The sequence below is a fragment of the Quercus suber genome, unplaced genomic scaffold, assembly GCF_002906115.3.
Source record: "Quercus suber isolate HL8 unplaced genomic scaffold, Cork oak 2.0 scaffold_209, whole genome shotgun sequence".
NCBI classification, from domain to species: domain Eukaryota; kingdom Viridiplantae; phylum Streptophyta; class Magnoliopsida; order Fagales; family Fagaceae; genus Quercus; species Quercus suber.
Genome location: NW_027069667.1, coordinates 721458 through 745079, shown reverse-complemented (window position 1 = coordinate 745079; position 23622 = coordinate 721458). Strand labels below are relative to the sequence as shown.

The 23622-nt window shown below is 34.8% G+C and overlaps 2 protein-coding genes and 1 pseudogene across 2 annotated transcripts; 1 reads left to right on the top strand and 2 right to left on the bottom strand.

Moving 5' to 3' along the window:
• The first annotated feature begins 604 nt into the window (after positions 1-604).
• On the top strand, positions 605-13274 carry LOC112019970 (mannosyl-oligosaccharide 1,2-alpha-mannosidase MNS1-like; annotated as a pseudogene).
• A 1167-nt stretch (positions 13275-14441) lies between these two features.
• LOC136070102 (G-type lectin S-receptor-like serine/threonine-protein kinase SD1-13) lies at positions 14442-15516 on the bottom strand (the record flags this gene model as incomplete). The annotated part of the gene is made up of 3 exons (XM_065779490.1): positions 14442-14927; positions 15033-15183; positions 15275-15516. Coding segments are annotated over 3 exons (702 nt in total), but the record flags the coding sequence as incomplete, so codon positions are not given.
• A 3796-nt stretch (positions 15517-19312) lies between these two features.
• On the bottom strand, positions 19313-22950 carry LOC112026034 (G-type lectin S-receptor-like serine/threonine-protein kinase At1g11330). The gene is made up of 7 exons (XM_024058707.2): positions 21570-22950; positions 21262-21369; positions 20986-21179; positions 20700-20910; positions 20249-20486; positions 20007-20157; positions 19313-19901 (listed from the first exon to the last, which is right to left on the bottom strand). Exons 1-7 carry the CDS (start codon positions 22831-22833, stop codon positions 19593-19595), a joined length of 2475 nt encoding a protein of 824 aa, XP_023914475.2. The 5' UTR covers positions 22834-22950; the 3' UTR covers positions 19313-19592.
• Positions 22951-23622: the final 672 nt, after the last annotated feature.

The following is a 23622-nucleotide window of genomic DNA, read 5'->3' as shown; positions in this document are numbered from 1 at the left end:
CACTATTTTACAATGGTTTCCACCTTCACATCCTTTAGTCCTGGAACAAAACATGAACTTTGGGAAACAATAACGACCAAACCTCTTACGGCGTTATTTTCACACAGGCACCAATGGCATCTACATTATCACCCGCACGACCATGGAATCCAACAATTACGCCACCCTCCATACGGTGGGAAAATGGTTGACCGGTCACAGTTCCATAGGGTCCATACTCAGTCCTATTTGTTTTAAAACTTAGAGAACGAATTACAATCTGGGTCCCAACTTTCATAGTTGTAAAGCTAAAGGATGTCAGGTACTCTTCAGGCCAGTTGAGTGATATCTACATATAATGCACGCAAAAAAAAAAAAAAAAAAAAAAACGTTCAACTTGATTTTATGAATATTTAATTTCTTGTTTCACAAAAATGCATGATTAATGTAACTGAGTAGTCTCATACATACTTTGATACTATGTTGTCTTTTGCCCTTGGGTTTGACTAGAAACAGTTTCTTTCTTTTTCTCTTCTATTCTATGTTTCGGATTATTCATTTTCTAGCTTGATAGATAGATTGTTTTGTTTGGTACTACGTCGTTGTATTGTGTTTGGGGTTTCACATGGCGGAAATTACAGCTAAATTACGGTTGGTTCGGTGTCCAAAGTGTGAAAATCTTCTCCCTGAGCTCGCTGATTACTCTGTTTATCAGTGTGGTGGTTGTGGTGCTGTTCTTGGAGGTAAATTCATCTCACACTGTTTACTTTTTCAGACTAATTTTAGCTGTTTCCTAATCAAAATGTTTGAAAGTTCAAAAAGCGTTGAAAACACTATGAACATTTAGACCCCCAATAACAAATTATCAATTTAAGCTTATTATCAAACAATTAATGTGCGGAACATAAACATAAGCCAAACACAGAATTGATAAACAATCTAAGCCAATTATAATCACTTCCACAACAGAAAATAAAATGCAAAGATAAAGGGAAGAGAGATGCAAACATAAGGACAACATGCAATGTGTTATCGAAGAGGAAACCGAAGCCCTCGGCGTAAAACCTCTTCGTCGTCCTCCAAGCAGTCAATAATCCACTAGAAAATGTAGTTGAGATACATGAACAGCAATAGACCCTCTAAACCTAATCTACCCAGGTACCTAAGCCCTCCAAACTTCTTGCTCCAACGAGGTTGCGCTGAACCTTTTTCTTTGCTAGCTTACCGGATTCCGCTACAAAGCATAGCATTAACTAATAATCATTGATCCCTTCCAAATTCCTTCCCTTAGCACCAAAAGAACATTCTCATCAATACAAAAATACATTTGTTAAACATTTTCAATTTAAGAAAAAAAATACCATTTTGGTCCCTATATTTTAAAGTCACGGTCAATTTGATCCCTACATTTTGATAGTAATCAATTTAGTCTCCGTTAAATTTGCATCAATTTAGTCAATTTACTCCCATTGTGTCAGTTTTGTCAAGGACTCAATAGACTTCCAAATTTTGGGACTAAGACTTGGTNAACAATTAATGTGCGGAACATAAACATATGCCAAACACAGAATTGATAAACAATCTAAGCCAATTATAATCACTTCCACAACAGAAAATAAAATGCAAAGATAAAGGGAAGAGAGATGCAAACATAAGGACAACATGCAATGTGTTATCGAAGAGGAAACCGAAGCCCTCGGCGTAAAACCTCTTCGTCGTCCTCCAAGCAGTCAATAATCCACTAGAAAATGTAGTTGAGATACATGAACAGCAATAGACCCTCTAAACCTAATCTACCCAGGTACCTAAGCCCTCCAAACTTCTTGCTCCAACGAGGTTGCGCTGAACCTTTTTCTTTGCTAGCTTACCGGATTCCGCTACAAAGCATAGCATTAACTAATAATCATTGATCCCTTCCAAATTCCTTCCCTTAGCACCAAAAGAACATTCTCATCAATACAAAAATACATTTGTTAAACATTTTCAATTTAAGAAAAAAAATACCATTTTGGTCCCTATATTTTAAAGTCACGGTCAATTTGATCCCTACATTTTGATAGTAATCAATTTAGTCTCCGTTATTTTCAATTTGCAGTCAATTTAGTTGACCATTGACCCTAATTTGTCAGTTGAGGACTCATAGCAGATTCCAAATTTTGGGACTAAGACTTGGTTGTTGTTGTTGGAGTGGATTATGAAACTAACATTTTAGGATGACAATATCAGGAAAGAAGGGTTCTTTTGGTGTTTCAAAAATATTGCAGCAGTGCTATGTCATATTAGAGAGGAAAAGAGAAAATAAAAAGAACATGATGACATTACAGGAATTAGAGTTAAGGTTAGAAACTTCCCTTAGTCGTAGAATTGCACTAGACAATTCCCAAAGAGAGCTCTCTATGGCTGCTAATTTTAAATTTTTTTTTTCCCTAATTCATAATTTTCTCAATGTATTGTAAGGGTTATCTTCATATAATAGGCTTCAACTGCTCTTTGTTGGTGGTTGCTTGGGTTTGCTGGGATGTGAGATTTGGAGGCTCAAATTTCATTTTACTGGGTTTGAATTTAATTTTTTGGGTTTTAAATTTGCTGGGTTTGTGTTCTTGTTCAAATATATAATGTGTTCATGTTTAATTTATCAATTTTATCTAGGTTTGTCAAGAATGTTGGCATAAATTCTAATTCTGGGTTTCTGCTCTAAGGTTTTAATTTTCTGGGTTTTAAATTTTGTTTTTATGTTTAATTTCTTGTTCATGTTTAATTTGATGTGGATTTATAGTTTAATTTTGTATTCTTATTTTCTGGGTTTTTTATTTTTGGATTTTAATTTTGTGCTCTTATATCTGGGTTTGTGTTCTTGTTGTTCTTGTTCAAGACACACTTAGATTTCAATTAATGTGATTTTTAGTTTTTAATTCTTTTTAAAAAAATTTTATTTAGTTAAAATTAATAAATTAATTTTTTTTTTAATTTAGATTCTGATGTGGCATTTTTAATGCCAAATAACATTTATTATTATTATTTTAATGGTCACGTTAGCTTTTAGTATGCCAACAGTGCACTCTGTTTGCCACTTGTGCAATTTTCGTCTCTAATGTAATGACAGTGACAAAAAACAAGACACGTTTTCCAAGATAGGGATTAAAAGTGGTGGAAAAAAAAGTTAGGGACCAAAGTGGAATCGTGTGAAAATGTGGTTTTCACCTTTAAAAAAAAAAGGTCATTCCTAATGTACAAAGCTCCCACTTTTGCAGGGTTTGGGATGGCTAACCCACAATTTTTTGGAGAGGCTTATTCCTGGACTTGAACCCATGACCTGTTGTTTTTGGTGGATGGTAGATTTTTGGCTGAGAGTTGTTTCTTTTCTTACCTCCCTGTAGTTACTTTTAATGAAGGTTCTATTTGCTTTGTTGCCTATAATAATTAACTAGCCGTGAGCGCATTGCACGTAATAATTATTTTTATGGTGGTTTTATTAAAAAAAATTTTACAATTTAAATTAATATAATAATGAGTAATGTATTTCATAATTATATTTGTATTTATTATAGGAACAATCATAAATGTAATAGAGGAACAATCCAAAACACAAAAAAAATTGTAAACTAAAAAATAAAAATAAAACTTAACAATGATTAATTGAAGCAATATTAGGATAAAAGTTTGTTTTTGATAATCTATTAAGATTATTTTCTTTGTAGAAATTATAATTTCGGCCACCCAAAACATATTATCAAATAAAAAATTATTAGCAAAATCTAAGAATTAAATTTCTATACATGCATTGTTATAAAATAATAATAATTAAAATAAAATTGCAAAAGTTAAAATTTGTCACCCATCCGATTATTTTCGTTTGGCTAACTATTGCTTTTCTTTAAATAAATGGCATTATAGAGTACTTCTAATACAACTATTAAAAGTACTTTGTCTACCACAAAGGATTAGAAAATAAACAAAAATTAGTAAAGTCTCATAGTTTAACATCTAAATTGAGGACTATAAAAAATCATGCTATGTAATAGAATAAATACTAAATTATCCAAATCATGCTATTTAATAGAATAATATTATATTTTCATATGCTGTATTTAATTCTTTAGAATGCAATAGGATAACATTTAACAATTAAAGAGAATAAAAAATAAAATAAAAACAACAACAATTTTAAAAAACAAAACTAAATCACATTAACTGAAAATAAAGTTTTAAAGAATATAAAAAATCCACCAAAAAATTTAGAGAGAGAGAGAGGGAACCTTTTTTTTTTTCTTTTTTCTTTTTTTCTTTTTTGTGAGGGAAAACTATGCATAGAATAGAAGAAATAGTGACAAATTTATAGTAAGAAGATGTGAATAAGAAGAGACAAAAATAAAGGAAGATAAAGGGAAAGAAGAAGAATGATAGTAATGTAGAGGGTAGTGGGGAGATGAAAATGTAAGGAAGGGAGAAAGATTGAAAAAGTAGTGGGATATGAAATGGTAAGAGAGAGAGAAAGGTTGGAGAAGCGTAAATATTAAAAATAAATAAATGTTAAAAACAATTATAGGAAAAAAAAAAAAAACCCTAAAGCTTGAAAGGCTTCAACGTTGTTGTTGGTTTTTTTTTTATTTTTTTTACTACTTTAAATTGAAAAGGCTCACACAAAACCCTAAAGCTGAACTGAAAAGGCTTTGGGTTGGGCTTGATAGTGGAATTAAATAAATAAGGGGTGGACTGGATTAATTATACAAATTTATTATAAGGTGATAGTGGAAGTAAATAAATAAGTAGTGGATTGCATTTATAGTGTTGAAAATTGTAAAAACCATTTTAAAATTATAGGACAAATTATATTTTAAAAAGAAAAAGAAAAAAAAAAAGAATGACGTGGCAGCCAATCGATGTGGTGCAACGTGAGAGTAGCAGCAGCATTAAACGCTACGCTTCAGCTTTTAGTAATATATAGATATAGATGAGTAATGCCCAAGTTGTGGAGTGGTAGCTTGACCTGAATTAACTTTAGTTTTCTACTCTATTAGGCGACTTCCAGCATCTGTTTGATAATATTCTTCAAGTAGAAGTTGTATGGTTGCAAAATAGCCAAGTAGCTTTTTTCTAATGTTTATTTTTATAATGGCCTATTGTTCCTTGGTTAAAAATTCAAATTGGTGAAGAACATGTTGATTATGCTGTGGTTAGAAAATGTAAGGTGGCATGGCATAGCTTTTAGTATGTAGTAACTTTTTATCCGTTTTTAAAATGCTAGAGATTTGTACTAAGAGGAAACTTTACTTTCAGTTGGAAGATATAAAGAATGCTCATGGTGATGCACTTGGGAAGATTAATATGGTGGTGAGCTCCCCAGGAAAGAGGTTCCCAAAGATCCAATAGAAATTGAGCGAAGACAGAAAGTAAAAGAAGCCATGCTTCATGCATGGAGTTCATACGAGCAGTATGCTTGGGGCCAAGATGAACTTCAGCAGATGAAGCTTTTCATTTTTCCTTTCTTTCCTTGAGCTATGCTTTACTGTTTTTCCTGATCTTCAATGGGTAATCTGTGTCTGAAGTTTATCCTATCAGCACCTGGTCAGTGTAGTGTATAAAACATATGTTTTTAGGCTCTTAAATCAATAAAGTATCTGTCAAGAATAAGATTCAGAATCAATCAAGTACTAGCGTCCAACTTGAATCACCATCATACCTGTGAATGTACTATTTGCTTCCTACTGAGTTAGTCTTCATATCATTCCTAATACACCATATTTATTTTCCTATTCTTGCTCAACAATCCTTTTTTGTTTTTGGTTTTTTTTTTTTTTTTGTTGGGGGGGTGGGGAGATAAAATGGAGCATTGTGACCTGAGGGAACCGCAGTGATTCACAGATTAGAGATACCTTGAAGGCTGAAAGTGCGAGTTTGATGGAATTCTTTTGACTTTCCCTACTATTTACGTGTCATTTTATTTTATGCTTTATGCGCTCAACATTAACAACCATTTTATCATTTTGTTACCAGCCACAGTCAAAGAATGGTGTTAATAGCTGTTAGATTCTAAAGACTTAGGATTTAATGTATTTAGAACTATAATATGTATTGTTGGCAAACTATGATCAAAACAGGTTGTTTAGTCTTGTTTAGACTTGCTCAAAGTTGTAATATTTATGTAAAGTTGGGACAAACTGATGCAGGAATTAATAGTGCTTCTCGGCCTGGTTCAATCGATCGAAGCTTATGCTCGATTAATCGAAAATCAGGTCAGATGCATTTTTTCTGCAGAATTTCAACTCAGCCCTAACTCCTAAAACGTTTAGGGTTTTATGTTTTTGCCCTAGGTATATAAGGAAAACCCTAGTCACGTTTTAGTTATTGCTCATATTGCTGTTTTGTGTAAATCTCTTGTAAGATCTAGAGGAGCTTTCCTTTACACAAAGTTTAGGGTTTTCAAGGAGGAGATGTTATCTACCTCTTGATGATCAACTCAGTTGCTGCCATTGAAGCTTAAAGATACATAAACGGATGTGCTTGTATTTGCTGGAGAATCCAAGAAAGAAGGAGTCCGTGATCTCGGAGCTTACACGAGGTAGTGTTAGTAAGTTCTACTGATGGGTAGCAATAAGAAGTCGAGCGTAGGGACTTGTAAATCTTATTGTCTGAACTTTGATTCTTTCAAGATAGTGGATTCAAGTTTACCTTGAGGATAGTTAGGTTAAATCCTCCCCAGGTTTTTACCGTGTAGTTTCCTGGATCATCATATCATCGTGTTATTTATATTTCCACTGCTATATACTTGATATAATTGTTTGATTGTGATAACCTAGATTTGCATAATCTGACTAAGTTAATCACTTGGTTAATTAACTAGGTTAATCCAGTTGTGTTAAGGGGTCTAAAAACTATACAATAGCTTTGGTGGTCTTAGAGCAACTCTAATAGACTCACTTGATACATTGTATATCATGGGTCTTACAGGAGCAATTCCAGAAAGCAAGGGAGTAAGTTTAACCTTCAATTTTTGTTATTCTCATGGACCCTAGTTTACATTCCTATTATATCATACTCCATTTTTCTTGGCAGGTGGATTGCAAATTCATTGGATTTTAACAAGGATTATGAGGCTAGCGTTTTTGAGACAACCATAAGGTTGCGTTATAAGGTTTATGTAGTTGAACATAAAAATTCTGTTTTCCTGTTGACATGAAAAGTTATGGGGCTATATTACTTTTTGTGGTTTTAAAAGCAACTTAGGGTGAGAGTCAGCTGTATTGCATCTGCTGAATCGTGTCTATTTTCCTGGAATTCAGAGTTGTTGGTGGACTACTTAGTGCATATGATCTTTCAAATGACCAAGTTTTTCCTCGACAAGGCTAAGGATATTGCTGATAGATCACTTCCTGCATGGGATACACCTTCTGGCACATGGAAGGCAACACAACCCTGGATGGACGGGGGTTGGTAGTTATTTTTCTTCATGTAGGCCATACAATTAGTTGGTCTCACCCAGGACAGGTTTATCTCCCAACCTCTCAAACTGAGGTCACTTGTGAAGCTAGGCGATTACCTTTGGACCTAATTGTAATTGCCAGCTTCAGGGAATGTTTTTTCTGAATCTACCGCTTTAATAATTTTTTAAGTATTAAAAATTTGTTTAGCTGTCGCTTTATCATCATATGATGGTTATTTAGGGCTTGTTTAGATTATATTATTTAAAGCTTTTCTTTTTCTAGGTAAAAATTTACTTTTTCTCAACTTATTTTTTTAAACCCAAAAAGCCAATGAAAATAAGCTCTCCCAAATGAGCACACTGATTGATGAATTGTATAATCTTTGGCTCTTCCCTTGGACAATATCTCAAGTATCTACCTAAGTTTAAGTCTGAATTTTTCATGTGCATAAATAATCTATCAAACTTGTTGAAGTAGTGTCTTGCAATTGGTTAAATTATTTTTATATATTTGATGACATAATTTTCTTGTTCCTAGGGGGAAAGTATCCTTGCAGATTCTGGCACAGAGCAGCTGGAGTTTATTGCTCTATCTCAGAGGACAGTAGACCCAAAGTATCAGCAGAAGGTAGTTGATCATGTTTATATGCACTTGATTTTCAATTTTTTTTTTTTTTTTTGGGGGTGGGGGTCAAAGTATCAGCAGAAGGTAGTTGATCATGTTTATATGCACTTGATTTTCAAATTTTTTTTTTTTTTTGGGGGGTGGGGGGAGGGTGGGGTTGGTGACATGTGCATGTGATGGAATGTAGTGTTTGCTGTTTTATTGGACTTTGGCCCCCAGGAGTAAAGGGTGGGGTTTGCATAGGTCCAAGTCTTACAAAACCAAAGATATTGTCTTATGTTCAGTTTCTATTTGTATTATTTAAAGGTCTAAGTCTTGTGAAAATTTTCAATCATAAAGTTCCTTTGTAGGCACAAAGAGCCTGACTTGTATGAAAAGCATATTCAGTTAAGGAGTTATTCTAGGGGTTGCACACTTCCAAGTTCCAATATGGTTCTGATAAAGGAACTTTTCTAGGCATTGACATGCTGACAGTGAATTGAATGGCTTGCATATTTTCAGGTGGAGAATGTTATAGCACAGATTAATAAAACTTTTCCTGATGATGGCTTGTTTCCTATCTATATTAGTCCACAAAGAGGAAAATCACAATACCATAACCTTTGGTGCTATGGGTGACAGGTATTCATCATATTGAAATTTTGATGTGATTTATACTACCTTTTGTGAGTTTCAGATTTCATTTTTAGTTAAGTCTAGGTCCCCTAAACGAATACCTTACATTTGTTACCTCTGTTATGTTGTGGTTAACGCAAAAAAATTGATTGCAGCTTTTATGAATACTTGCTCAAAGTTTGGATACAGGGGAATAAGACTTCTGCTGTGAAGCTTTATATGTGAGAAGTCTTTGCATAAGACTGCATTTTAATCACCCTAACTAACTAAATACCTTCTCGTTTTTATTTTATTTTATTTTAATTAATTTATTTATTTTTTAAATCATCTTGATTCAAAAGCTAAGAAAATCATATTTGCTTCGAAAAATAAGACTTTTCATAGAGCCAAACTCATTAATAGTTATAGTAGGTTTGGTAGCAGAAAGAAACTGTCATTTTTACTTGGATTCAAAGGAAAATAATTTTCTTTTATATTTGACATGATTTTTATTTAATATGGTGTGCAACTTATATTTGTCTTTCTGTTTGTCAAAAAATTTAGATTAAGCTGAATATCCAGTTTAATATCATCAGCATTCTTCCCCTTGAATTTCATCTTGATGTTAATAATTCTTGTGGGATCTTGGAAGCAGAGAAATGTGGGAGAAATCAATGAAAGGTTTATTAAGCTTGATTAGGAGAACAACACCATTATCTTTTACATATATCTGTGAGAAGAATGGGGATTCTCTGTCAGACAAGGTAAATTTATGTGTACAGTACCAGTAATATCACATTAGTGATTTATTATTTGATGTTTAATTTTTTTTTTCTCCCTTTTATCTAATTTATGTGCAGATGGATGAATTAGCCTGCTTTGCTCCAGGAATGTTTGCTTTAGGATCATCTGGTTATGGTCCTGATGGCTCGCAAAAATTCTTGTCACTTGCAGAAGAGGTATTCTTAATTGCTCACAACTTTTGAATCATTTGTGATTGATCAAGGCCTTTTTCCCTCTCAAAATTTAACATCAATTTTGGCCTATTTATCATTTTTGGGAGAACTATAGTCAGGGAAATTGTGGAAGAAGAGAATCGATTGTGTTATGCCCTCAAATTGGAATTAAAGGTAGTCAAAAGCAAGTTGTTAACAAATGAGCTTTGTCAAGTTCACATGAGCAAACTCTAACACCTATAGCATATAGGAATGCCCAATAAGACTCAAACCACATGCAGACTGTGTAGGCTTTGGGAGCATGTTGAAAACCATTAATCCCAAGAGCTTAAGCTATTAAGAAATTGACATACAATGTGTGTCAAGCTCACATGCAAAAGCAGAAAATCTTAACAGTATTTTTTGTATGTGTATGTGCATGCATGTGTTAAGCTCACATGCATGCAGAAAATCTCAAATTTATGTATATGTATTATTGTATTGCATTTCTGGCCTCTAAAATATGGGTTTTTGTTTGATTTGCTCACTCAAATTTAAAAGCTTGAATTCACTAACTTAAATTTGTGAAGGGAACAATATTGGTCCTCCATTTATTTTCAGTCCATCTTGTTGCTTGGTGGCTAACGGCATGCTGAGTCAGCATTATTTTATCTCATGTGCTAATTCATTTAGTTGTGTCTGTCCAAAGCATCCTGGGACCCAACCAAATTGACATCTCACTTCCTTTCTATTTTTTCTTCTCATCACTCTTCATCTCTAGATGCTGGTTGATGGCATGAAAAGGAAATCCGGAGGTCTTGGCTTAAATGACATAGGCTGGGTTTTGGAGCTTTTGGTTATAGGTTTGCTGGGTTTGTGATGGGTGTTGCCATGGGATTATGGGAATGTTAGGTTCATGGGTCAGCTTTGGGTTGTGGAAATTGAGAGGGAGATTACTGATAGTGGAGGTCAGTGGTAAGGGGATAAACTTGGGGGGTTTATTTGTTTTGGTTGGGTTCATCCACAGCGTGAATCGGAGGAAGACGAAGTGGTGTCATGTGCTGAGTTTTGTAATTTTTGATAGCAAAAGTTCTTTGATGGAGGGAAATCATGCTGATGTGGTAGCTTGGTGGTGGCTTCCAATAAGTGATGGTTTTGAGAGAATGTGTATGACTGGACCAGTATAGATGCTGGTTGGTGGTTGAACTGGCTGGTCCAGTCCAGTTTTTAGAACAATTCTTATAAGTGATTCTCTGCCTTTAATACCATATTGTCTATGAGACATTTTACTCCAAATTCAAATTTACAAGAAGATATTGAACAGCTGACTATACATTAATGGAACTTTCATCTACAATAAAAATCTCTTCCATATCATGATCTGGATTTCTGATATTGCTATATATCTCAGATATTTTGCACTTCTCAGTTGTGGAAATGTAGCAAAAGTCCTACTGTCTTTTCATTCTTTTGATCAGTGATCAAGAAATCTTCTATGACTTTTGCATATTTCCACTTCAACTCATGCTTTTAGTTTTGTACTTTATTTATTTGTTGAGGGCATATTCAATCATTTGTTTCCCTGCTTTGAGCCTTTGGTCAAGAAGCTTCTGCATGGCTTTTAATCTAATATTTGTTTGGAGATTTCAAGAATCTAGAGCGTTCATGTGCTTTGATAAAGGGGCAAGAGATCAAGATGAGATACAGTATAGTATTTTTAATTTCTTATCCTTTTTTGGGGGAGGGGAGGGGGATGGTTGGTATTTCCTTGCACCATTGATCCCATTCATTCCACTATGTCATGCCTTGTACAGCTATCACTCTTTTGGCAGTTGACTAGATTCTATTATTTCTTCTTTTGCAGCTTGCTTGGACCTGCTACAACTTCTATCAGTCAACACCAACAAAATTGGCTGGGGAGAATTATTTCTTTCATTCTGGGCAGGTGAGTTATCCCTATTCTTGTGATATACAATGTTTGTGTGTGTGTGTGTGTGTGTCTTACACTACGTCCATAAATACCTGTTTTAGGACATGACTCTGGGCACATCATGGAACATTTTGAGACCCGAGACAGTTGAGTCACTCTTTTACCTCTGGCATTTAACTGGCAACTAGACATAACAAGAGTGGGGTTGGAATATATTTCAAGCATTTGAAAAGAATTCCCGCATAGAGTCTGGATATGTTGGATTGAAAGATGTAAGCCCTCCTCAAATTCACAGCTCAACATTTGCATTTGTGCTCAAGTTTTCTTATTCATTCCTTTCAGATTATTTTTTGATGAAAGCTTAGAAGTATTATCTTGGTCATTCTTTTGTTAAAGGGTCTAAGTTTACTATGGAATATTTTTTTCTGACCAATGAATAAAGGGTCTTTGTTCAGTTCTTTCTAATATTGTCTCATAGATTCTTTGATATGTTGAAAACTATGGTGTTATCCTCAGGACGTATGTTCCTTGATTGTGTTCTTGCTTACCAGCCCCCTTGAAAGAGCTTAAAACATTTGCATATAGAAGCACTGCTAGCAGTCTGTCACTTGTTAAAAAAAGAAAAAGTAAAATGCAGTTCATGGTGGCAAATTACCATTGACATAAACTTGGTGGAATCATTTGATCATTGTGTCAGCGCTTGGTTGATAGTGAGCTGGAGAACTTGGAACTGTGTAATTTAATCTTATGTTCCTTTTTGATGATTTCTGTTCCTGAATTTTAATGGACTCACATAGATTACTCACAATATAGTGGACCATATCAATGCACCTTTCTTACATTGTGGTTGAGTTTAAGATAGTACTAGGTTATTACTGTTTTCTGGACCTAATGGACTCGAGACTTCTTGAGTTGACAGAAGTATAATTTTTTTTTTTTTTAAATACTAAATACTGTTACCTCGAAAAAAAAAGAGGGCATGTCATTTTCTCATGGGATATTTGATGAGTATGTAATTTTGATCACTTTGCATAATGTAGTTTTAAGACCTTGGTTTGTGATGCCTTTCTTTTCCATTTTTCCTAATTGATGTTTTAGCCACAATTTAGGCTGCCAATTAATTTTTAGTTGATGCTTTGTTGATTTCTTCAAACTAAATCTTTCCAAAAAGTAAAGTTTACTGCTACTACTGGAAAATTTGAAGTGTTCTGTAAGAAGCGTACATAATTTTCTATAAATGCAAATTGGCTGTTGTTCTTCTCAGGTTAATACCGGTGTCAAGGACAATATGATGCAAAGCTTCTTTCTTGCAGAAACTCTCAAATATCTGTATCTCCTTTTCTCACCCCCATCAGTCATCTCATTAGATGAATGGGTTTTCAACACTGAAGCTCACCCTCTGAAAATTGTGGCCCGGAATGATGCTGGAATTGTTGGAAAATCAGATGGGAATAATATACTAATGACTAGATTTCGTGGCAGGAAAGAAGGTCGATCAGGCTAATTATTAGGAATCATTAATAGTTTATTATTTTCGGTTGAACCATTTCTGTAATTTCAGGCTCAAGGAGGTGAAAGAGCCAAAGGGTTCGATGTCAGCTATTCCTATTAGGATATAATGCAGCTCAACAAATTTCACGTGTAGGTTGAACTTGTACTGTACAGTAAAAATATGCGGGTGCTCTTCTTTTACAATGATGGATTTGTAACATAGGAAATAGGTCATTCTCTACAGTTACAGTACTATTATCTGTTGTAGGAAAAGGGGTTTTTGCCCTAAAAGCCTTTTTGCCTTTTTAAGATATTTGGCCTTTTTTTACCCTTTACATTTGGGAATCATTGTTGAATTTTAAGTTGCTCAGTGTTAATTACTCCGAGTTCAATAGCATTTTGTTAATCTCTGAGCATATCCTAGTGGGCAAAAATAGCTGTGTCGTATAAGGGGATTGAGGTAGCTTTAGAGTTCTTTTATTTCCCGAAAACCCATAGAAATCGATTCTAGACAATTAAATTGATCCAGTGGCTATTGGAACAACGAGTTCTTTAAACTCAAAAGCAAATTGAAGTAGACTCAAAATCCAAGCAAAGGATCCATGGCTTTGATACTTGTTTGTTGAAATAGCAAAAGCTATGATACCAATTCGTTGTTAGTATAGCTAATTATGGTGGGATTGTACGAAATAGAAAGAAAAAAAAAAAATCACATAATCACAGAAGAAACACAGATTTAGGCGGTCTAGTCTTAAGCCTACGTTCTTGGATGGAATTGAGGAGAGATTCTCACTAATAATATAAGATTATCAAGGTGATACAATGGCTCTTTCCACAAAAGCATATGGCGGTGAGATAACTCATATTTCTCCCAAGAAAGTTGTAACGTGTTGAACTCTCTTGATGGCAATAAAGTATCAAGCTTAATTGTTGCATGTAACATTCCTCTTATATGTAGATAACGTTAGAGGGATGTTACGTCAAAGGTTACACTAAATGATAATCCTTGCTAAGTTGTGGTATCGAGTGAAGACCCCAAATATATATAATATCACAAAGATTTGTGGGATTCACCTCTATGTGAGGAGGCAATCTCGTGCAACACTAGAACCTTATTCAAGACATATCTCAACATTTTAAAATGAAAAAATCAAATGCATCTTTACCTTTTGAAAATAATGCAAACAATTCTATATAATTTCTCTTGCAATCTGGATTTCCTTTTGGGAAACATTTTCATCTCCTCTAGCCCAATTTCTGTGGTTAGCTTAATAATTTGAGGTAAATAAACAAGGTTACATTTGGGTATCATTGTTGAATTTTAAGTTGCTAATTGTTATTTACTCTGAGTTTAATGCATTTTTGTTAGTCTCTAAGCATTTTGCTATAGTTCTCTCTTATTTCCCAAAAAGGGCCCTCTCAAAAAAGCACACGAGACTGGGAAAAACTTGAATTTCTCTAAAGAAATGTCATGTCTTGAACTTTCTCGATCATAAGATAATATCATGTGTAATAGTTGAATGTAATATCCCTCTCATTTGGAGGTGGTGTGAGACAGAGATATTGCTACAATGTTACACAAAATAATTAATTGTTGCTAGTTTTATGGTTACACAAAGTGAATATGTCAAGAACACATGCTAGCTATCGACTTTGAACCGTTGTCATAGTAACATTGTTAATAGAGAATATACTTTTTCTGCGTTGAGAAGACTCTGTATCTAAGGCAATCAACCTTTCAGTGAATGCTGGTTTCTTTGGACGAGGCATGTCAACAATCTCACTTTTAAGCATGGAAACAACAACTGATATAGTCGGCCTATCTTTAGCAAATTCTTGAACACACAACAGCCCAACCTGTATGCATCTCAAAATCTCCATTTCAAAGAAGGGTTCAGATATCATCGGGTCTATCAATGCTACAGTGTTGTCTGAATTCCACAATTTCCATGCCTGGAGAAATGAAAACATGATTGAAATTGTTAGCACCAATACCAAAACTTTAAAGAACAAAAAGCAATGGAGGCTTTCAAAAAATGAGGCAATGAGATGACTTACAAGTCCTAAAAGGCTTAGGAACTCCTCATCATTATAAAAGCCAGTGTTTCTTCTTCCACTAACTATCTCTAGTAATAACACTCCAAAACTGAAGATATCTGATTTCTCTGAAAATTGCCCTTCTATTACATATTCAGGGGACATATAGCCACTGAATTTTAAAAATAAAACACATCCAAATCTTGTCATCAAAAATATTTGTATTACTAACAAATTGAATTAGGCAAACCAATGGTACTTACTAAGTTCCGACGACCCTTCTAGTATTTGCTTGGCCTTCATTGCCTTGAAAAATCCTAGCTGTACCAAAATCTGATATTTTTGGATTTAGCTCTTTATCCAACAAGATGTTACTTGCCTTTAGATCTCTATGAATAATTCTTAATCTTGAATCCCTATGAAGGTAGAGCAAACCTCGACCAATTCCTTCAATAATGTTAAAGCGCTTTCTCCAATCTAGCAGTTCATATTTGCATGGATCTAATGAATTTTATCAAAAGAAAGTGAGGATTAATCTTACAAGGTAAATGAACATGAAGTCAGCAAAAGAAGTTCATATGGTGAAAGTAATTAGAAAGCTATGTTTCAAGTGAAATACCACAACAAAGTCATAGCATACTGACAATAAAAAAAAAAAAAAAAAAAGAGGGCATGTCATTTTCTCATGGGATATTTGGTGAGTATGTGATTTTGATCACTTTGCATAATGTAGTTTTAAGACCTTGGTTTGTGAAGCCTTTCTTTTCCTTTTTTCCTAATTGATGTTTTAACCACAATTTAGGCTGCCAGTTAATTTTTAGTTGGTGCTTTGTTGATTTCTTCAAACTAAATCTTGCCAAAAAGTAGAGTTTACTGCTACAGCTAGAAAATTTGAAGTGTTCTGTAAGAAGTGTACATAATTATCTACAAATGCTTTGACAAGTATGTTATGATAACTTTGTGGCTGCTTGTTTACTATTGGCTGGTGTTCTTCTCAGGTTAATACTGGTGTCAAGGACGATAAGATGCAAACCTTCTTTCTTGCAGAAACTCTCAAATATCTGTATCTCCTTTTCTCACCCCCTTCAGTCATCTCATTAGATGAATGGGTTTTCAACACTGAAGCTCACCCTCTGAAAATTGTGGCCCGGAATGATGGGGGATTTGTTGGAAAATCAGATGGGAATAATATAATAATGACTAGATTTCGTGGCAGGAAAGAAGGTCGATCAGGCTAATTATTAGGAATCATTAATAGTTTATTATTTTCGGTTGAACCCTTTCTGTAATTTCAGGGTCAAGGAGGCAAAAGAGCCAAAGGGTTCGATGCACTTGAAATTTGATGTCAGCTATTCCTATTAGGGTATAATGCAGCTCAACAAATTTCACGTGTAGGTTGAACTTGTACTCTACAGTAAAAATATGCGGGTGCCCTTCTTTTACAGTGATGGATTTGTAACATAGGAAATAGGTCATTCTCTACAGTTACAGTACTATTATCTGTTGTAGGAAAAGGGGTTTTTGCCCTAAAAGCCTTTTTGATGGATAGCCATTTGTAGTTTTAAGATATTTGGTCTTTTTTTACCCTTTACATTTGGGAATCATTGTTGAATTTTAAGTTGCTCAGTGTTAATTACTCCGAGTTCAATAGCATTTTGTTAATCTCTGAGCTGATAGGGGTGTTCGCGGTGCGGGTTGATGTGGTTTTGGGCTATTTTTAGCATCACACTTTGCGGCGCGGTTTAGCTAAAACCATAACTGCACCACACTTTATTTTTGCAGTTACTTGTGTGGTGCGGTGTGATGCGGTGCGGTTTAAAGTTTAAGTTAAACTTTAAACCGCACCGCACTTTATTTTTGCGGTTATATATGCAGTGTAGTGTATAAGATGCTGTTTAAATGATTTGAAGTTGATATATTTTTCAAATTTTAGACTTTTTCTACCTAGCCCAAAACTAATTTTTCCCTTTGTTTTGGTCCAAGTTTTAAACTATTGAGTTAGTTTTTCTTTATTTTGGGTTGGCTTTCCTAATCAATACTTGTTAGGGTTATCAAACTATTTTTTTTTTTTTTTTAACTAGGGTTATTAAACTATTAATAATATATTTAATATTAAATAATTAAATATATTAATATATAAAGAGGGTGCGATGTGGTGCGGTTTGTGCGGTTTTCTTATTATAAACCGCAAACTGCACTGTACCATTGTGGTGTTGTGCAATGCAGTGCACTATTACTTGCGGTACGGTGCGGTTTTGTCATTTTGTGAGGTAGCTTTAGAGTTCTTTTATTTCCCCTAAAACCCATAGAAATATCGATTCTAGACAATANGAATTGAGGAGAGATTCTCACTAATAATATAAGATTACGATTACGAAGGTGATACAATGGCTCTTTCCACAAAAGCATATGGCGGTGAGATTACTCATATTTCTCCCAAGAAAATTGTAACGTGTTGAACTCTCTTGATGGCAATAAAGTATCAAGCTTAATTGTTGCATGTAACATTCCTCTTATATGTAGATAACGTTAGAGGATGTTACATCAAAGGTTACACTAAATGATAATCCTTGCTAAGTTGTGGCATCGAGTGAAGACCCCAAATATATATAATATCACAAAGATTTGTGGGATTCACCTCTATGTGAGGAGGTAGTATCTTGTGCAACAGTTGTATGCAATCAATGTCTCATAATATGTGGAGTCTCGTAGGTGTGTTCTCACCAATTGCGAGACATCGGCAGCATGCAATCAATATATGAGATAATAAACTCAATGTGAGAGAAATGTTACATGCAATGGTTACATAAAATAGTAAGTCATTACCAGGCCGTGTAATTGCGTGAAAGACCCCAAGTATATATAATATCCCATAGGTAATAGCCAAGTCTGACGGCACTGATCTTGTCGCCGCTTAACAACAATAAATAGAAATTGAAATCAAATATGAAGTCGGATAGGAGTGAGAGTGCCCAACTTTCTAGGGGTGTGATTCTATGTGACACAACTTGTGCAACACTAGAACCTTATTCAAGCCATATCTCAACATTTTAAAAAGAAAAAAATCAAATGCATCTTTACCTTTTGAAAATAATGCAAACGATTATATATAATTTCTCTTGCAATCTGGATTTCCTTTTGGGAAACATTTTCATCTCCTCTAACTCAATTTCTGTGGTTAGCTTATTAATTTGAGGTAAATAAACAAGGTTACATTTGGGTATTGATAATGCAAAAAATTGTTAGAAAGTTGCACAGTCAAATACCCTCCAAAGGTTAAGTTAGAGAACTTTTGCAACTCTAGAACGTTAGATCTGGGATAAAATTATGCATACCTTCGTTTGTGAGGGCTTTGGGGTTTTTATAGTAGCGTAGAGTTGACATCCGTTTCTTGGTAGAGAGGGTCTTTCCTTGTAGGGAAGATCCTCATAAATACATGTATTTTGCGGAATCCTTTCCTTATGGGGATTTTCTTGATTAGGGTTAATCATGGGGTGCAAGATATTTCTTTTTATAGATATTCGTGGAGGTCATGCAAGGCCACACTAGACTCGTCAGGTTCTTTACTCCCGCCGGCCTCTCTCTTCTCGTCGGCCTCTTGTTCTGCTTGAGGATTCCCGTTGTCTCATGTATACGCCGTCGGGTATTGAGGTGAGGTTGTCAGGTATTGAAGTGAGGTCGTCCGCTTATAGCAGCGCCACTTTCGCACTTTTCTCATGTATATGAAGTTGACGGGCTCAATGGAGTTGTCGGCTTCATCTATTCTATTATTTAAGGGGTTTCTCCTATTTGGATTCCTTATTTTTTAGTTCAAAAATGCCCCTACACTCCTATGTTTAAGTAGAGACAAATTAAAGGACAATCCGGTAAAAATGCAACTCTAACTCCTACTAAAACATTGCCTAAAAATTAAGACCATTCTCCTATTAATTTTCAAATTGATTTATTCATTTATAAATTAAATTTTCAAAATGAAAATTATATATATAAAAAAACACAGTTTTTTTCCCCCTACAAAATAGGGCCACTAACAAAAAAAAAAAAAAAAAAAAGACTCATCACATGCACTTCATGCATGTGATGAGGCTAGTTGTATGTAACTAGTTTACCTCTTCCTAAAATTACCCTTATCAGGTATCATTGTTGAATTTTAAGTTGCTAATTGTTATTTACTCTGAGTTTGATGCATTTTTGTTAGTCTCTGAGCATTTTGCTGTGGTTCTCTCTTATTTCCCAAAAAGGGCCCTCTCCAAAAAGCACATGAGATTGGGAAAAACTCGAATTTCTCTAAAGAAATGTCATTTCTTGAACTTTCTCGATCATGAGATAATATCATGTGTAATAGTTGAATGTAATATCCCTCTCATATGGAGGTGGTGTGAGAGAGATATATTGCTACAATGTTACACAAAATAATAAATTGTTGCTAGTTTTATGGTTACACAAAGTGAATATGTCAAGAACACATGCTAGCTATCGAGGTGGTGTGAGAGAGATATATTGCTACAATGTTACACAAAATAATAAATTGTTGCTAGTTTTATGGTTACACAAAGTGAATATGTCAAGAACACATGCTAGCTATCGACCTTGAACAGTTGTCACAGTAACATTGTTAATAGAGAATATACTTTTTCTGCGTTGAGAAGACTTTGTATCTAAGGCAATCAACCTTTCAATGAATGCTGGTTTCTTTGGACGAGGCATATCAACAATCTCACTTTTAAGCATGGAAACAACAACTGATACAGTTGGCCTATCTTTAGCAAATTCTTGAACACACAACAGCCCAACCTGTATGCATCTCAAAATCTCCATTTCAAAGAAGGGTTCAGATATCATCGGGTCTATTAATGCTACAGCGTTGTCTGAATTCCACAATTTCCATGCCTAGAGAAATGAAAACATGATTGAAATGGTTAGCACCAATACCAAAACTTTAAAGAACAAAAAGCAATGGAGGCTTTCAAAAAATTAGGCAATGAGATGACTTACAAGTCCTAAAAGGCTTAGGAACTTCTCATCATTATAAAAGCCAGTGTTTCTTCTTCCACTAACTATCTCTAGTAATAACACTCCAAAACTGAAGACATCTGATTTCTCTGAAAATCGCCCTTCTATTGCATATTCAGGAGACATATAGCCACTGGATTTCAACAATAAAACACATCCAAATTTTGTCATCTCAAATATTTGTATTACTAACAAATTGAATTAGGCAAACCAATGGTACTTACTAAGTTCCAACGACTCTTCTAGTATTTGCTTGGTCTTCATTACCTCGAAAAATCCTAGCTGTACCAAAATCTGATATTTTTGGATTTAGTTCTTTATCCAACAAGATGTTACTTGCCTTTAGATCTCTATGAATAATTCTTAATCTTGAATCCCTATGAAGGTAGAGCAAACCTCGACCAATTCCTTCAATAATGTTAAAGCGCTTTCTCCAATCTAGCAGTTCACATTTGCATGGATCTAATTAATTTTATCAAAAGAAAGTGAGGATTAATCTTACAAGGTAAATGAACATGAAGTCTGCAAAAGAAGTTCATATGGTGAAAGTAATTAGAAAGCCATGTTTCAAGTGAAATACCACAACAAAGTCATAGCATACTGACAATATTCCTATGAACAAAGAAAATATGTAAAATTCTTTTGTATTAAGAAAGAATATCAAAATTAACTAACCAAAGAGAAATGCATCAAGACTTTTGTTTGGCATGTATTCGTAGATCAACATCCTTTCTTCTCCTTCAACACAGCAGCCAAGGAGTCTAACAAGATTCCGATGTTGGAGTTTAGAAATTACCACTGCCTCATTCATAAATTCTTCGAACCCTTGTGCAGAGGTTCTGGAAAGTCTTTTTACTGCAATTTCTTGTCCATCTGACAGTTTTCCCTATAAACAAAACTCAAATCATTAACTATACATTCATAGTATTTGATAATAAATCTTTAGAGGAGCAACCATTACCTTGTATACGGAACCAAATCCACCTTGACCAAGCTTGTTAGATAGATGGAAGTTGTTTGTTGCACTCGCCAGCTTCTCAAAATTGAAAAGTGGTAGTTCCTGGACTTTAACTTGGTTCAGGTTGTCAATAGGAAATTTTTTATGTGCTTCCCCTCTGTTGAACAATAATATCTCCTTTTCTTTCTTTTTCCTTGCTGATTTCCACTACAGTTGTGAGTAATCTCCAACATAGAGCAAAATTTCCAAGTCCATTGTGTTATTTAGTTAGAGTGTTACCTTTATGTTTAGCCATCCACCTCCAAAATAAGTAAGTGCAGATTGAAATCAAAACCGTTCCTATGATCACAGTGGTTGTGACAATTTTTTTCATGTCTAGCTTTGTAACTGTAAATCAGAAAAAACTTATTACACTAATTCAAAAAAATAGTTAACTCCCATAAAAAAAAAAAAAAAAGTTAAACTAAATATGTTTTCTTTTCCTCTCTTTTTTGGTCCAATAGATTGTATTTTACGAGGATTTCATTAGCTTGGGGAGTTGAGGTGTTATGGGGGTTGGGTTGAAGTGGAAAGATAAAAAAACTCACCAAGATCTGAATAGGCAACACGAATGTAAAGATCAACTCCGGCGCTAGAGAATTCCTGTGCGTCAATTAAGCTTCCAGTCCATGACATACAACCAATGCCAGTATCATATGCATAAGCTATACAAGAACAACTCTCTAAACACTGCTGTCTGCAATCGGCTTCCAGAACTTGTGACCAATCTGCAAAGTCTGGCACTTTCATCATTTTCAGATTCAAAAATCCATCCATTTTGCTGCCTTTGCTAGTGTTCACCCTCTCACACTGCAACTGTGTCCTCCTAACACATCCACTTGTCCAATTTCCGTTATTCCATTCTTTTGTGTTCTTTGGCTCAAACCCCTGTAAACAGCTGCAAATTGGTGTATTCTGTGAATTACAGCTTCCAAATGCCCCACAATTACCATAAAAATCACACTCACTCTGCAGAACTAACATGACCTCCCAACCCTCCTTCTCATAATCCCAAAATCTTTGCTCTATATTTCCATGCGTATTGAGTGCAAAATGTACCAAAGAATCGTTCACATAAGAAAAACTCAAGGAAATGGTTCCTTCATGATCATTCAAAAGACTAAATCCGTCCATTAATTCATAATCCATAGTTGGTACTCCAATGAAGACCCGATTGTTCCATGGACCACTGCGCCAATACGGGCTACCATATTTCCAAATGAATGCTTGAGGAAGATTAAGAGGTTGAATATTGGCAGAGAAGATTCCAATGGATGGATCAGAAGGGCTTTGCCATGATGTCAATTGCACCTTGTTACCTGTTCTTATGTTAGTACTAATTTTCATCTTGGCCAAGAGTGTATCACAAGGAAGTTGGAAACTCTCCCATATGACTGTCCCTGTAGTTTTTTCTTGCAGTACAAGGTTCCCTGAATCCATAAGCTGGGCACTCGAATTGGCAACAGAATTTGTAACATTTGATGACCAAAGAATCTCACTTTTTCCATCTAGTACTACAAGATTGCCATCCTTAGATATAGTAAGAACCCCGGAAGAATCATTGAGTGGTGTCTCTCTGTTAGCTACCCATACGACAGTGAATACAGAAATGTTGCTATACCATATTCCAATGTAGCGATTGGTAGAATTTACAGGGCTGAAGAATCCCAGTTTGAAAGCACTCCCATTGGAGACTATGTTGCCAGGGTCTTTGATGGATTGAGAAGATGTGATGGTGTCTATAGCAACACCAAGGTTTAAACAAAAGCAACAAAGGAAAAACAAGAAGTTTCTCTTGCTAAGAAGTCTCATAACTTGATCAGACTTCAACCTACTAAGGGTGTGAGAATGCAGGACAGTGGAGCCTTGTTCTTATATTGGTAGTTTTCTGTTAGGCTATCCAATCCAAGTTCCTTTGACTTTCAAAAGTCTTACTTAATGCTAAGGGGGACAAATATAAAAACACCTTTCAAAAGTCTCACTTCTCAGAATATTAGAAATCAAAGGGGTTTGTTACGTGCGGTGGAATAACAAGGTTTATCTGTCGTTGCAAGTGTAGAAGTTGCTATAACTGTAGAATATACTGCGGATCAGAAATAGAATTGGTCAGCTAGTCAACTGGCCATATGTCGAGAGCAAGACCAACTCTAATTTGAGGTTTAATATTGTGGTGAGTTTCAAAGCAAGTCTATGGGTCCAATACAATTTACAACTGTTAGATCTATGGGAACAATACAATTCACAATTGTTAGATCTACGGGTCCAATACAATTCACAACTGTTAGATCTATGGTCCAATACAATTGAGGTATAATATTGTGGTGAGTTTCAAAGCAAGTCTATGGGTCCAATACAATTCACAACTGTTAGATCTATGGTCCAACACAATTGAGGTTTAATATTGTGGTGAGTTTCAAAGCAAGTCTATGGGTCCAATACAATTCACAACTGTTAGATCTATGGGAACAATACAATTCACAATTGTTAGAACTACAGGTCCAATACAATTCACAACTGTTAGATCTTTGGGTCCAATACAATTGAGGTTTAATATTGTGGTGACTTTTAGAGCAAGTCTATGGGTCCAATACAATTCACAAC